The 16581-nt window shown below is 39.5% G+C and overlaps 1 protein-coding gene across 2 annotated transcripts in view; it reads right to left on the reverse strand.

The window, feature by feature from the left end:
- The window catches only part of COL4A1 (collagen type IV alpha 1 chain), a 125817-nt gene that overhangs the window by 45733 nt on the left and 63503 nt on the right, over positions 1-16581 (reverse strand). For both annotated transcript variants that reach the window (XM_080375526.1, XM_080375527.1), the window contains exons 3-15: positions 8774-8863; positions 8639-8683; positions 7021-7065; positions 6854-6916; positions 6697-6750; positions 6525-6551; positions 5115-5198; positions 4940-5002; positions 3864-3899; positions 3264-3305; positions 1585-1674; positions 945-980; positions 744-803 (exon numbers count right to left, since the gene is read on the reverse strand). In XM_080375526.1, the coding sequence (XP_080231652.1) occupies positions 744-803; positions 945-980; positions 1585-1674; positions 3264-3305; positions 3864-3899; positions 4940-5002; positions 5115-5198; positions 6525-6551; positions 6697-6750; positions 6854-6916; positions 7021-7065; positions 8639-8683; positions 8774-8863 (735 nt within the window). The remainder of the gene's footprint in view (positions 1-743; positions 804-944; positions 981-1584; positions 1675-3263; positions 3306-3863; positions 3900-4939; positions 5003-5114; positions 5199-6524; positions 6552-6696; positions 6751-6853; positions 6917-7020; positions 7066-8638; positions 8684-8773; positions 8864-16581) is intronic.

Genomic DNA, 16581 nt, shown 5'->3' on the forward strand with positions numbered 1-16581 from the left:
ATGTATCTTTACTGAAAAGATAACAGAACATTTGACCTTGTAGTACAGTAGAGAGGGAGATTATCTCTTTTTCAGACTGAAGTACAATTCAATGCCTACAGATGTGCTGGTACTTTTTCCAAGTTTATGAAGACCCACAATTTAAGAAACAATACTTTAGATACGTTTGCATGTAGAAAACGTATATTTTTGCTACCAGCTCAGCTACGAAAGTTATGAGATTATGGTATCGGTCAGACTAGGCAAATATAGCAGACCTTATGTCCTCAAGCTTCTACAGTCAGGCTAGAAAGTAGCACGTGAACTTATCTCAGTCATCTATATTTTTTGCTCCCTTTGTAAGAAACAGTACCTTTAGGCTAAGCAAGCTTATTTTGTAGATTGCACATACGAGTATATGAAATACATTCAACACATTCCATGTAGCTAAAGTCACTCTTACAGAGCGACTTGTTTTTCTTTGCTTCTTCTGTTCTGGAATGACTTCATGTTGCTTCAGTTGGGATCAAAGTGAGTGAGTCTTGCCTTTGCCTTCAGCACTGCAAGCTACTGTTAGGTGTCTTTATCTGAAAGCATGTCATTACTGTATGTTATTACTACTTTGACTTGTACACCTGTCCAACAGCAAAACCTGTTTGCTTGAAATATACCAAATTTGCTGTTTCACTAATTGTTACTAAGTTTAATTATCTTACGGAAACAATGACTGTAATTATGATACTGATAAAATTGAGCATACTTACACGTGGACCAGGCTTCCCAGGTTCACCCTTTTCTCCTCTGAAACCTGAACCTGGCAATCCCTGGAAAATAAATACACACCAGATCAAAAATACTGCCAAATTCTAAAGGAAATTTGCTTTTGTCAAACAGCTATACTTAGGGACATTATCAGATTCTTTACAATTTTTATAGTAATAAAAAAAAATCTACACAATACTCACGGGGGCTCCCTGTTCACCCTTTTCACCTGGATCACCCTAATGAAATCATTAAGAAAATGTAGATTAGTAGACAAAACCTTAACCATTATTACTTATGTTGCAAATCATTTAATTTTTCATGTTAGCAGAAGCACATTTAACCCTGTTCTCTGCTTCAAGAACTATGCCTAATAGTATGATATGCAAGAAGTTAGACAAACACAAAATGTGAATCCATTGAGCTAGTTTATTATACTAGTATATATTGCTTAGATTGCTTAATTCAGTAATAGAAAAATTCATTAGCACTCAGATTTCATGAATGTGATTCTGTATATGATAATCCAGTATAAGCTACTTAATTCAAATTTTTAGAATATTTGTTGTTTACAGAACTATGCTTATCAGTCCTCCTTCCTCAAGAAAGTCCTCTGCTGTCTGTGTTACTTATGACATTATTTATGCATTTAACCTTTACCATATATTTTTCAGAGAAACTTCTAGAAAGACAATCAAAATTCATTTATGAAGTAAAACGGGAGAAATTTTTAAAAATTTGGCTGTACGTGACTTTTTTCTTTCTGTTTTACTTTTGTTTGTTAATTCCTATTGATCATATTTTAATGAAGACTACAACAAGATTAATTATTTAAGGTCTCACCTTTTCTCCCTTTATGACTTCAGTCCCTTTTTCTTTCATATGTGGTGCTGGTCCTGGGGGTCCTGGGGGGCCCCTTACTCCTTGTTCTCCCTGTCAACACCAAATCCAGGATAGTCCATTGAAAATGGTACCGACACTGAGAACAAACATTACTAAGACCAATAACATTAAAGAGAACCACAACTCATTTTTAAAAATATAGCTAAATGAATGTTTCTTTTAAAATTCTTATTTCGGCAAAATCAGTCAGAGAAAGGGTTACATACACAACTGTATGTAACCACATAGGTTACACACAGATAGGGAACACAACTGTACAATCGGTGACAGATAGAGACTGCCCTGAAGAAAGATCCCTGCATTTCCTGTTAGGGTGAAGATTGATTAATGCTGAATATCAGTATTGTGATAGCAGAGAAGTTTTTTAGCGCCTCCTTTAAGGAGGACGGAGATTAGGAGGAAAGAGTTCAGCTGCAGAAAGTTGATGCCTAAAGGAAAATGTCAGTCCAGGCTTATAGTGTTCCATTAGCTTTACAACATTATGTAAAGGCCAACTTCCCAGATGATAACTGTGGATCATACTTTTTTAGTATGTATGTGTCCATGGCCAGGTCAGAACCTCATCTCCTCATATAATGCAAAATCTTTTAAAGTAAAACAGCTCCAAAAAAGCTTGATACATTTCTATCAGGCCATAACGCATAGCAATACCATTAATTTTTTGCTAAAGACAAATCTGAGGAGTCCAGGAAATCTCCATACGCTTCTATGACCAACATTTTTCAAGCAATTTTATGATAACAAGTTAATTGCAACAGCGTGTCATGCCACAAAAGATTCTATCCATCAGGAACAGTGTGGCTCAAAATACATAAATAAGGCGGTGGATTAAATAAACGCACCTAAGTAACACTTATACTCCAAAAGGCCTCTGTCAATGACACTCATGAGAAGCTTCTGGGGAAAGGCTCAGACACACTATCAATTTACTGAATAACCCATGACTGCATGCATTTATTGGCTCCTGAAAACACAACATAAAGCACTTTAGCCTAGACCTCTCAGTGGGAGCGGTAACAGATTAAACCTAACATGTTTTACTTCCCATTTGATGTTGGTTAAGACAATAAATGGGATCCTGGAGCACATCTTTTGGCTCACTGTCATTCAAAAGTAAACCAGTCTGCGTGCTCTGAAAACTGCTCCTGGTTGAGTCAAAACACAGTAAAAGGTGACAACTGAAAGATATGCTTTAAAAGTATACACTACCAAAACAGGCCCTCAAGGGTCCTACCACAACTAATTCTGATAATTCTGGACAACACATTAAATCTCATGCCTCAGAACTAAATCAATTTCAATTAAATAACACAATGAGTTCCAATATACAGAGTAAATACTTCCAGACCTGCCTACTGCAAACTAAAGTAGTCAGTACTGGTCACAGCTGGAAAACCAGGTAACAACCTAAATTAATGTCAGATATAGCACCATCATGAACAAACTCTAACCGTTCGTGAACTTTGTTCATTTAGGTGTAAATTACAGCTTTACTCAAGTCTTCCAAAAATTACAGTGCTGCTTTTCTCCATTGATTGATTCCAACAGTTCATTTATTTAAAACAAAATATCAAAAATATTTCTGACAGTTGTCCTCGAGAAGTTTTTCAGAGACCTACCTTTTCACCTTTGGGACCCTGAAAGCCCAAGCCCATGTAGCCCTGAAAATACAAAGCACACATACTTAGTCAATTTTTCTCAGCGTGCATGCATGTATACAACTATACATTCATATGAAGGTATTTTGTACACGGGAGAAGTTAAGAGAGGCTACAAAAGACAGAATGTGTCTTTTAAATGCATGTGTGAAACAAATACATATGATGTCCTAATCCCCTGCTGCTTTTTTTAAGCCCTGTGTCACACCAATTCTTGAAAAAAACAGACAGAATTAAATTTATCAGATAATTTTATTGTCAGTGTTCTCCTTTTTTCAACATTTTTGTGACATATTTAACATTTTAAGATAAGTTCAAATAACCATAGAATGCTGTAATTACTACTGATTTGATCAAGTGAGATAACAGATCTAAACAAAATTGAAAAAAACATTAAAAACGTGTTAAAAATCTCTTTATGATGCCCATTAAGACATAAAAATAGATCCCAGAGTGTAAAACCCCCACTCCTTTAGAACTATAAGTTTCCTGATTTTTTGGGATCTGGTGTGCCAAATAAATAAACAAATAGACTCATCTTTATAATAAACAGAGCCTTACCTTTTCGCCTGGGAGTCCTGGTGGCCCAGGGGGACCCTACAAAACAATACATTTTTGCATATATATGTATATATTACACTAGGTAGAATAATGTGTTATTCTATAAAGATAGTAAAAAATGCAATTTTTCCCATTAAACCAAGATGTAAAGTCTGCTACTGTGCAGTACTCACAACTTAGAACAAAAAATATAAACAAACAGAATCTGTCTCTAAGATATCTCATCAGACCTTGTTTTGCAGTTAAGAGTGTTGGACCTAATCAGCATCTAGACAAGAGACAATCAAAAACGTCTGTGCTGTAAAATTACTTTATTGAGGACTTTTTTTTTTCCCAGTCTTGCATGCTAAATATTAGTCCTCACCTTTCTTTCATTAAAATTGTTCTTTTTCACATCAGCAAGTGCAAATACTGACTAAACTGTACAATCGCTTTCCTTTACATCACTGTCAGTTTTCCTGAGAAGGATAAGAGATCTCACACAGCTCGTTTTCATGGCCAGAATCATGGGGTAGACCAGATGGCAATAACTGATTGCTGCTAGTGTTACCTGCATCCAGTGCAGGAAGAGAAGATACTAGGTGTCTGTTAGACCTCTCAAAATGCCAAATAGCTGAAATGCCTTCAGCATTTGTCAATTACTATAATTGACAAAATAAATTACTATAATAACAGACAGTTCATATCCTGTTTTCCACCGTACTGCTTACTGTGGCTGCCCATAGGAACAACCTCAGCAAACATTTTGATTTAGATCTGGCTGCTAGGTTTGTAGTTTATTTTCTATAAAATCAGTGGGAGAAGAGGGGAAAGGAGGAATAAATATTACAGCTCTTCCCACACAAAAATGTCCTCCAAGCCTGCAAGAGTAGATGACTGTAGGAGCAGCTGGTATTGAAAACCTATGTTACGTAGTCGTTCCTGCCATGGTAGAGTCCAGGAGGCTAAACATGAAGCCTGGAACCACAGGTTGTCTTTCCCAAACCCCAACAAACACTGGCTATACACACCTTGTAGAACTTTCCTATAATAAAGCTCTATAAGTAAAGTGCAGATCGGCATGAGAGGAAACTTACTGGTTCTCCTGGAGGCCCCTGTGGCCCCATTGGTCCCTGAAACCCTGGAGTTCCAGGTGGACCCTATGAAAAATTAAAATGGCATAATTAAAAAGCGATACTTGCTTGGTAATTTCATGATACTGATATAATTTTAATTGAAGCTCACTGCTATTCAAACATCATTTGGACTTACAGGTAGTCCAGGTTGGCCAGGAAAGCCTTTATCACCTTTTAGCACACTAGGAGGTAAAAGACCAATCACTTCACCTGGATCTCCCTATAACAAGAAAAGAAAATGAATAATACTTGAACATCCATTCAAATACATTCAAAACCACTAATACTGCAATGAGAGGGAAGTTGGAGCTATGCAAAGAATCATTTGGAAAGCTGACTTAAAAAAAAGTCATCTTACTTCTTTTAATTCAGTTGAAACATAGCAAGAGATATTAAAAGTGAAGACCCTAATTGTCAAACCTTTAAAGTCACCTGAAGAGATTCCAGTAGGAAATCTTCTTTCATATCCTGATTTCCTATACTTTAATGGGTAATCAGAAAGATTTTTCCCACCAAATCTATCACTACTTCAGACAGGGTCACCACATAACTGGAGAATCTGCCCTGGCTGCTGAGAGAAGTGTAACCTCACAATCTCTTTTCCAGGCTGAGATATTCAGTCTTATACCTAATTTTGACATAAAAGCCATTTATGGCATCCTTTTTCTTCAAAACAGGAATCCATTTTGTCTTGCTTCAGAAAACTATTCTGATCATTATCCACTTCTTTATGTCTCTCTTTTTTGATAGCAAAAGATCCCATTTCCCCTGCATTTTTGTACAAAATTGCAATATAGTAAGTGATTTTATTTCAGGAGTTGTGTACCCATGCATACATGCCTAGGGGACACATATTTGAGCACGTCAGTGAATAGACTAAGTCAGTTCTTCCCATGTGAAAGAAAGAGAAAAGGGAATTTTACAGCTTCAGGTAGTCAGGTCATTACAAATCTGAGATTACATTGGGACTTATGTTTAGCTTACAATTCCAAATTATATCTGTTAATTTTAAAAAGCAAAAGCTTTCCGTTAACATTCAATATTTCATTCTCCAGCTCACAAAACACACTCAGATACCTATGTAGTTTAATTTTTTCTTTATGAAAACTGTTTAGTATGTGTTGGATGGTTCTCATACTTTAGGCTATATGACCTTCTTCCACAAACATTATCTGTGTGAAACTATTTAGATAAATGAAATGTCAATATCAAAACAAATGTTTGAATCACAAAATCTGTATAAAACTTTATACACAATTAGGTGGGCACCACACTGTTTATACATAATTAATGATATGTACTACTTATTTCTGTTGTAATCTCTGTAATACTTACACTTTCAAGGCCTGCATGGAACAACTCATGTGTTCAATCGTTATTAATTGGAGGTCGCCCCACTGTCTTTATTTAGTGGGACTGCAGAACAGGGTACAAAGTGAAACATGGTGGTACATTTTTTCAGTCCTTAAGTAAGAACTGCTAGTCTTAGAGGGTGTAGAGTTCACCCTAATTCTTACTGTTAGAACATACTTAGAGCAAAATGTACCTTCATTCCTGGAGGTCCTGGGGGTCCCTGTGAAAAAAGACATATTTGATGTTATTGGTCCTCAGTGTTTTATATTTTACATCTTATACTCTGTATCATTTCATATAGTTATATTTGCATTTCAAGAATCAGGGTTGAAATAAGTGAATCAAGCATGCAAGAATCTACTTACTATGCTCCCAGTCAGTCCTGGTAAACCTGGGGGACCTACTGGACCTCTTTCACCCTAAGGAGAAAGAGAGAAATTGGTTTTATTTAGGGAACATATGCTTGAGGGATGTTTTTATTTCAACACAAGAGATGCTGTTATAAATATATGTAAATGTCACCTTTGTGCCATTACACCCTGGAATGCCAGGTGGACCAGGAGGGCCATCTTGTCCAGGAATGCCCTACATGAAAAGAAAGAAAATAGCAGTATTAGCAATAGTCCAGGTCAGATGTCACACTTAAAACTTTGATGTACTTTGTAAAAATACATAAACTTCATACATACAGGAAGGCCTGGGTTTCCTGGAAAGCCTGATGCTCCTGGGGGGCCCTGCAATTGACAAAAACATAAACTGAAATGACAAATTCACAAAACAGCAAGGACAAGCTGTAGTCCAAGTCACATCTCCAGCAGTGACAGTCAAAAACCAAGTAACAGTTTATTTTAAAGTTCCTTGACAAAATAGCTCTAGTCTTCAAAACCTCTCAAACATGGCACCTTAGTAATCAATAACTGAAAGCAACTTTCTATATTTCTTTATCTTTTTAAGCAGCAATATGGATTTCCTTCAACAGGAACTGGACCACAGCCTTACGTACAGGTAAAAAAGAATGCAGAGGTTCTGTCTTCTCACACCCATCACTCCCAAAATGAAATTTACTGCAGGCACCTCGTCATAGCAGAAGAGGATGTTAATGCACTGTAAAGATGCTTCTCTGTTTCATACTCCACATCAGTGTATCAATACATCCTCATTATCAAAAAAACTATGGGGTTGAGATAACCCTTTCTCCTTGAACAGTATTTCAGTATAATGAATCGGGAGTTTGACTTGGCGCATCATTTTCATTCTACCAGCTTATATATTCATGCAGTATTTCCTAATACATGTATTATGAAGCAGAAAAGATGTATGGGAATCCTGTGCTCAGATAGCATATTTGCATCTTCCAGAACTTTATAATTGCTAGAACAGTCTACTTGCACTGTAGCACAAAACCACATTTGCCAGGAGCTGAGAATTTACATTAACACTTTGGATACCCCAGGGTATCATGAACACCATGGACTGAAATAAGAATCTCTTGATCTAGCAGAATACCCTCTCTGTAATAGCTCAACAACTGCAGTTATGTGCTGCAGCAACTGTAGGCAAATGGCAAACAACACTGAGACAGTATTTTGAAAATCTGTGGACAGAAGAGTATAGCTGAAAATGTATGCATCATTACTGGTCAAGTCATTTGAATCCTCTTTCATCATTATATTATGAAATGTGAAAATGCTTAGAATGGGATTGGCACCTCACAAAACCTGAAAAGACATGGCCCTGGATAATATAATGTGCTAAAATAAGTGTTACATAGGTGCCACATTAAAGAGAAATGACAACAGGAAGGTTACAGACATATTCAGAGCCTCTTCTATCAAAGTCAAGAGATCTTTGTCCCTGTCTTTAATTCAGCTCTGCACCTTACGCATATTTTTAACATGTATATGCTCATGGGTGTGTCAGCGTCTCTGCTAGAGCGCTTCAGGGAGGTTAGATGGCAAACATAAAGGAGAATTTTGCATGAAGTAATAAGGTTGGTTCATATTCAAGCTGGAAAAAGCTTCTTGGTATGTCAGAAAAATATCAAAGGCATATTAAAACCAGTGCTGTTGATGCAGTGGTAAGTACCAGGTGAAAATGCAAATGGACAAAGGCACTGACTGCCCAGTGCAGAAAGAACTTCAAAGGCAAAAGCAAGACTTTTGAAATCATTGTGCAGCACAAGGGGATGTCATTGATTTAACTCAAAGAGACTAACCCCATCTTGCACTTGAAGGCAGCCAAGGAGAGTTAAAGACATATAAACCCATAGACATCAGAATTGCAAAAAAAAAGTAAGTTAGAACTCACTCTTGTTCCCTTTGTTCCTGGTAGTCCTGGTTCTCCAGTATCACCCTGCAAAGGAAAAGAGATAGCTTTGTCTTTCCCAGGGACAACAATTTAGGGAAATCTGAGTGTTTTAAATACTAAAGCTTAAGTTCTTACCTTAAGCCCTGGTGGCCCAGGGGGACCTTCAGGTCCTTGCATTCCAGGAAACCCAATCACACCCTGTAGTCCTGGCAAGCCTCTTTCTCCCTGTGGAAGAAGAAAACTCATTAGCAATTAAATAACTGAAGCTGCTTCTTCAAGCAACCCACATATCCCCTGTTTCTCTGCTCAAGAAACCTGTTAGGTGGTAAGAAACTACACATGACAGCAAACATTTTACATTAGTATTTGAAGAAAGGATTATTATAAACAAAGAAATATTTCTGGTTCAATAATAGATTGGCAGAACATGAGTGTGGCATAACAGAAAAGCACTCTTTGAATGCCAGTAAAACCTTTTTTCTGTCTCCCTGGATAGCACTCTTCACGGCATGTTTATACCCGTGGGATCAGGAAGGCCATTTTCCCTCTAGTAAGACCTATCTGCATTCCTTCAGAGATAACACTAAATCCTGGTAGAAAACCTAACACCCCATATCAGCAATTAAATTCCTGAAACCCACAAATATCACTATTCAGTCACTACTGTATGAATGGCTAATACCATTCCTCTTCTTATATATCATTCACAACAGCAGATTTTGGAGACCAGGCTTGTCACTTGGTCTTGGAATTTCAGGGTGGTTCAGAGACAGAGTGCTTGAAGATACAGGATCTTCCCAAGAAGCTGAACACAGAGATTGTATGTGTCGTCCTTTAGGTTCTTCTTTAATGTATGGGACATCTGTTTTCTGTGCTGTCCATCTCCCTACAACCCCAAATGTATTTAAATCAAAGAAATCTAGAGGCAGAAAATCCATCCACACTCTAGATCAATATTGCAGTTACCATACATTCACTATACTTGGACTCCCAGTGAAACCAAGATGAACAGTTCATAAAGGCTGCAAAATCTACACATAGGGGAGAGGGAAAAAGAATTATGCATGTCAAAGCCAGAAAATAGCAAATCAAGCAAATCAAGCAAAACCCAAAACTTCCATGTAGGAAATTGTCCTTTCAAGGTGTGGTACAAAACAGGGAGAAACATTTAATATTGTCCAAAAATGTGAGAATATTGAATGAATAAAACATTAGTGAACAGCTGCAAAAAGGAAAAGGTATGCAAGTTTGGACAGCAGCTAAAAAACATGGCACCTCTTTTAGAAGCTCAAAACACAGACCAATTTTTAAAGGATACCAATAAGAAAATAAAACCAACAAGATTCAAAACACACAAAATGAAGCTATGCAAAGATTTAAGTATTTTCACCAAAACTGTGAGAGGTAGGATTGCTATACTAACAACAAACTATTTAGTAATTGGATTTTAGGATGGTGAATAGCAAAAAACTCTTCTGTTTGCTCAGGACAAAGATTCCCAGCAATACGCTGGTAACTTGCAGCAGTCAGCTGAGGACTGAGCACACAAAAGAAGAACATCAGTTTTGGAAAGCGTGCTCCTGAGGTAGGTACAATAGGCACCTTGCAAAGAAAAGGTTATGATATGCAGGCAGAGGAAACTTATGAATCACGGACGTGGTGCTAGTTACAGTCTTGGAAGACGAGAGGAACTGGAAGATTTGTTACTGGGGTGATGTTGGTTTTTAGCTCCTTGGCTGGGATTTTGTTAAGAAGATGAAGAGACAAGGGACAGGAGAAGTGGGTGATGGGTAACAAGAGCAGGGCCAAGGAGGAAGGAGGGGAGAAAACTATAACTAAGATGATAAGAGCATGAGAAACTGAAACAAAAATAACTTTTATTTATTAAAATTCCCTACCAGGATAAACTCTCCTGCTGTTTCTCCTCTCCTTCCTCCCACAAAAATATTTTTTTCAACAAAAAGGTACTTTCTGAGGCAAACAATCAGTTTTTCCTTGAAGTGCTGAAATGGCATGACCTCCTCTATTTACTCCCCAGTATTCTTTGTCATGGTTTGAGAATAAAGTTTGCTAGTAACCCAAATCTGAGTTAGTGTGTTAGACCACAAAACACAGCAAAACCAAGTAAGCAGCAGAACAGCTGAAGAAATATATTGCTAGGTCAGCTGTGAGGTAAAATGTCCAAGTTCTAAAACTGTTTTGAAGAATATTTTGAGGAAGAATGTATCAGGATCCAGGCCTCTGAATAAGTGTTGAAGTAATTAAAAACCTGAAGGCTATCTGAAATGTTAAATACATTACTGAGGTTCTTAAACTCGTACTTCAGATGGCTAATTAGCACTGCAGGAACAAGTGTATTTCTACAAAATCAGATGTTGTGTCACTTCAGAGCAGGATTTCACACCAAACCCTGGGCACTTGCTCTCATGACCTGCTGGGAGTTGGACTAAGGAGGGAGAAGACGCTCAAGTACATAGAACAGGGTTTTCCATTGCTGAAAGAAAGCACAACATGTCCAAATGAGAAGAAAATTACTTTGACACCCACTGAGAAATGAGTCATGTGTAACATGACTAATGCTTTCTGCACTCAGGAGTTCTGTCCATCTGAGGATTTCAACACACTGAACCACTGCACCCTGCAACACAGAGAAATAGTCTTCCCTCCGCTCTTAAGGGAAGATAATACTGAAGTTTACAGATCAGATTTTCGCTTAGTCTAAGGCTCCCTTAAGACTGTTCTGGCACTGTAAAAGAGCCTTAACGTGCCTGTAAATCGCTCACTAAGGTAATGGCCACTCCAGCTTGCCAAGGAGGTTAACTCAAGGTTTGAAATAAATAAAAACTTGGGCTTCCAAGGCAACTTCAGTAAACTCTCTCAAGGCTGTCTTCAACATCCCAGGCTGCCCTGTCCGAGGGGCAAAACCTAGCTGCAGGAGCAGAGCTGAGACGATATCGAGTCACTTCAAGCTAAGATACATCCAGGTTTCCCTAGAAACATTTTATTTTACTGACTTGAACTGTTAAGCCAATGAGCAAACTAACTGGCAATTTTTCCAGGACTTCTGGACATCTAGTCAAGCTACTGGATATTCAAAGGCCTGGAGAACGTAACTCCTGAGTATGTGGGGGCTTGTACCATCCCAAATACTGCAGACTCATGGTTTCTCATACTGGAACTCAGCTCATGTTTTTGCCTGTGATTTGCCAGAGGGAAGTAACGAAACATGAAGGTGACTGCACGTATGAGAGCTGCCAGATCCCTCTCTGCATGCAACCTGCCACCTTGGCCGCTTGTTCTAACAGGGGAGCATGGACACTGTTTACACTTCTCCCTCTAGTCTGCCTTCTCATTTCATTTCACTGCAAAGCAAGTTGGGAGTACGTAGTCCAAAGTAAGTATTGGGTAAGTAGCCCGAACTTGCGCAGTCTCAGGCTACACCGTTAATGGGACCTTCCTCCTCCACGCCATCCACAACAACTCAGAGAAGTTAGAACAACCTATTCCACCAAGACCCAGTAACAGACCTTAGGGGTGTCTCCTGAGTTCCAGCCCCTTTCTTTAGTCCAGGTGTCACACTGCCTTTTTGTGTAACAGTCTTAGAAAACGTGCGTGACAGAAACTGTAAGGAAAGAAGCAGTGCTAATGAACCAAGGTTTTACTTCAATATTCCTGCTCCACTTAGTGCCAGCTTCCACCAAGAGACATCTTTTTGGCACGAGTGAAACTACGCTAAATTACAGCAAAATTCTATCAGTCTCAAAGTATCTACAACTGAACAAGAGAGTACAGAAACCCTACCATCTAGAAGCTATAAAGTCATGTGAATACAGAGCTCCATGTGTCCTAATGTCACTGCATAGATTAGCCCACAGAGGTCACCGAGGTAGCAACATTTGTACTGCTGCTTCCCTACACAAAGTGGCTTATTTGGAACTTTAAGTTTAGATGAAGCTATCAATTATTATGCTGTGCAGTACAAATATAAGAATGTCCTGAAGATGCCTTGCATTGCAGGAAGTACTTGAGCAGCATCCTTTCCCTGCTTGCCTGCTCAGTTCCTTTCTTCACTCAATGTTCCAACCAAACAGCTAGTGTTTGCACTGCATTTATGCTGCAACTCATTAAGCATCCACACTACATAAATTGGCAAGCACCAGATCACCACTGCTACCCCACTTACTTTTCGCTCAGCACTGACATTTCTAGCTGTGATGCGTGAAGAGCATTAGACTCTGACCGCAAGGAATATGTATTATTCAAGTTCCAATATTCACAGCTGCAAAATCTTGGCAAGCAATATTGAAAGAGCTTCTGCTTCTTACAAATCAATTCATGAGACTCAAAAATTAAAACAGATGTAACCAAGTCATATGTACCTCTGCTGATTCAATGCAAACTGACAGAAAGCACAAAGGAGAATTCATTTCTCAGTTCACAAAAATGAATATTCTGCGAATCACCTGCTGAAAATGCAGAGGTGTTACATAAAAAGACAGCAAGTGCTCAGTTGTTGCTGCACTCATTTAATGAGCAAGATGCCTGTGTTAGGCCAGCTTTTGTGAAATGCATCCAAATGCCTTTGCATTAGATAGTTCAAGTTAAAAGCATTTGAATGGACTTCTAAACAGAGGCAAACCTGTTAAGAGTGTAACTGCATAGGCTGGTATTTTTTCTGGCACATACCCATCCAAATTAGCTGTGCAATGCTGTTTGACATATGGAACAAGTGCAGATTGCTAAGCAAGAAAGTCACATGAAGTAAGTAGTTTCAGAAGATTCAGCTGTAATAAATTAAGTGCTAAGGGGGAGGAAATAAACACCACCCCATTATAAATTATTTCCCCTGTTATTTTGCCTAGGGACTGCTGGACCGGGAGATTTTAGACTTAAGAGACTGGTAACATGGATATAAATCAACTGTTTCCAGAAGTGTGGGCTCACAGGGTGTCTGGGCCTGTACAAATATAATGTTCTCAGGCTCTCCAGAGACTCAGGCACGTGGTGAATAACAATGTGCAGAACTTCTCAAAGCCATTTGAAAGACACTTCATTTGCCTCTACCAGCAATCACTCTGCAGCTGAGACGGCAGGACAGATACATGCCTGCCCTTCAGCTGAAAAGGCATAAAAACCAGTCTTAGGAAGAGATGTCAAAGGGCAGCTGAGCTGATCTACCCAGCAAAGGGGGCTCTTCTCATCCTATGCCTTTTAAAGGGATGGTGCCTACTTCTCTATGCCAGCTGGTACGACTCCCTCAGCCTTCACCGCACGAGTTCAGCTCACTAAATTTACTCACTTTTCTTTAGGGAGTGTGCTTGCTCTGGCCTCGGTGAGCTGAGGAGTTCATCAGGTGGCCAGACAGCTGCAAAAACTGATGTGAGGGGGACATAGCAGCACAGGACACTGGGTGGAACAGCAGCAAGAGCAGCTTCTCACACCAGCACAATGGGGGTTGCTGGAGTTCATCCACCAGAGCTTCTCAGCTGTGCCTTTGCTGCAAGAGGGACTGAGCTGGGAGCCAACTAATGCTTGACCTTGCCAGAGAGCCATCTTCAGAACGGTGTTGCTGCTGACTCCAACATTGTTGTAAGTTCAAACCTTCTCTCTCATGCTTTCCTCTTCCCAAAATTTAACGTTCATTGAACCGAAACACCACCAAGGGCACATGTGGCAAAGCTTCAAGATGCAAACTGAGGATGCAGTTTCCAAAAAGACAGAAATAGGGCCTGACAATTCAGCACTCTTTTCTGTTTTTCTCTTATCCTCAGACTGAGAAAGTCTGAAACATTACTTTTGAAAGAAATTAGCTTGAGACCTAGGTACAATTGTTAACAAAACCCACCATCCAAAACATTCCTCACACATTGATGCTCCAGCGTGACCTAGCCCAAGCCACATGAGAGGTGAATGCAGGCTCTGTATTTGTTCCTTCAGCTGATGCAGCTGCGAGTGCTCAAGTGAATTGACTTCAAGGTGTTAGACCAGTAATTAAGGGGGGAACACTACTGTGCGACCTGAGTAGCACTCTCAAGTCACTATGTTTCCCTCCACACTCTTCTGAACAAGTTACAGAATTGTAATTGGATCAGTGTTACATTCGTGAAGACAGAGGGGAAAATCCAATTCTTTACTGAAGGAGTATTTTTAACCACCAGAGGGAGCACCAGCCCCGAATATCTTTCAGGATTAAAAATAAATTTACAATAAATATCATCTGTTTGTCCTCAGCTGCACTTACCATTTTCAGTATTTTATTGAAAGTGTGAAGTACATATCCGTCAAACAGAATTACTGCTATATGCTCACAGGGCAAGCGTCCTCAAATGCTCTAAAAATGCTTAACATTACAGAATTCCCACTGCACATCCTTCGAGCACTAGAATCTGTGCTATAGCTATACAATTCTGGAGTCACATGAGTAATCAGTAATTAATTACACAAACATAACTGTGAAGACATGCAAAGAATCTGTGTAGGAGCTCTGCTCTGCAAAGATTTTGGCTCACCAGAAGTTTTGAGGCTGAGTTCCTGACAGCATGCAGAATGGAAGAGCAGGTCAGGGAGGACAGAGCAGGGAGAGTCAGCAAAATCTGGATTCTTGCACTGCCAGGAAGCATCTGAGAAAGCTCACTCACATGGAAACATGAGTTCAGCATTTTTGGCATGACTAGCAGAAGGAGCAGCCATGACGGTTTTACATCACCTGCACAGCTCCACAGTGAGACTGGCTGTGGGCTGGATGAGTCCTCTGCACAACTTCCAGCATTACCAGGGCTGTTCTACATTATACGCAGACACGTATGTCGACAAAGAGCTACCCCAACAGCGGCTGGAGAATAGCGCACTCTGGTCACGCCCTCTGCCATGGTTCTGCCATCTCCTTCTCCCTTTGCTCCCTCCCTGCTGACTTGCACCTGTGAGACTCCTTCAGCCCTGCCGTTAAGCCAGTTCTCAGGCTGCACTCCGAGGGGGGAACACTGAGAAATGCCCACTTACAGTGCAAAAGCCAGGTTCACATGCATAGGGGCAGAACCTCCACTCTGATCACCAAATGATGGCACCTCACTTGGCTCTGGTTTTTCACTCCCTGAAAGGATTACCCTTCCTACTAGGAAAGTGTCCGTTTCCAAGACTCATGAATTTACAACACCAAGCAACCTGTGCAGCTTGATACAAAATGAACCCAAACCGCTGACAGTGAATCTATCAGTATAAACATTTAATTAAAGAGCTGCTCAAGTCTACTGCTCAGGGACTCAGCCTGGGCCTCTGCCTCCTAAATACGAAAGAATGCTTAGACTGAAAGCATATTTCAGTGTCACCTCATGGCTGTGCAGAGCATTCCTCAGGAAGCTGCTAAGTGCTTCCCAGGAGTATTAAAATAGAAATGACGATCTTAGATTATCCTTTTCTCTACATATCAGTATGTATGTGCTTAGTTGGTGTGCAAGTAAGTGGGTGGATATACAGTGTGTCTGAACTTGATTTACAAGCTGAATAAGAAGTAAAATAAGAAGCTCAGTGAAGTAAAATTAACATTCAAAAGTCAGTCATGGCTACAGATTCAGCTTCCATTTAATTAGTGTCAAGCAACCGATTGGCTATCAGCATCATACAATTTCAATTAAACTAGCTATAACTAAAGGCCCCTCCCCACATGATTTAACAAGCCTTCTTCATGTAATTCCTTTTCTTGCCCACCCATAGTTATTCCTCATTTTCCAACTGCAGTATTCAGTTTTTCCAGTGGAGGTGCCCAAATTTCACTTTTTAGGACTTCCTGATGCATGTACTTAAGCTCTCAATGTTTCCTTACATTTGTGTGCCTTTGGCTGATGTACTTTTTGTGTGGTATTTGAATCCAGTGTAGATAAATATTACAGACCCAGAAGTAGCTAGGATGCTCAGAAGGAACATATTTGTGCTTACAGCAAAATATT

The sequence above is a fragment of the Falco punctatus genome (genome assembly GCF_963210335.1).
Source record: "Falco punctatus genome assembly, chromosome: 2".
NCBI classification, from domain to species: Eukaryota; Metazoa; Chordata; class Aves; order Falconiformes; family Falconidae; genus Falco; species Falco punctatus.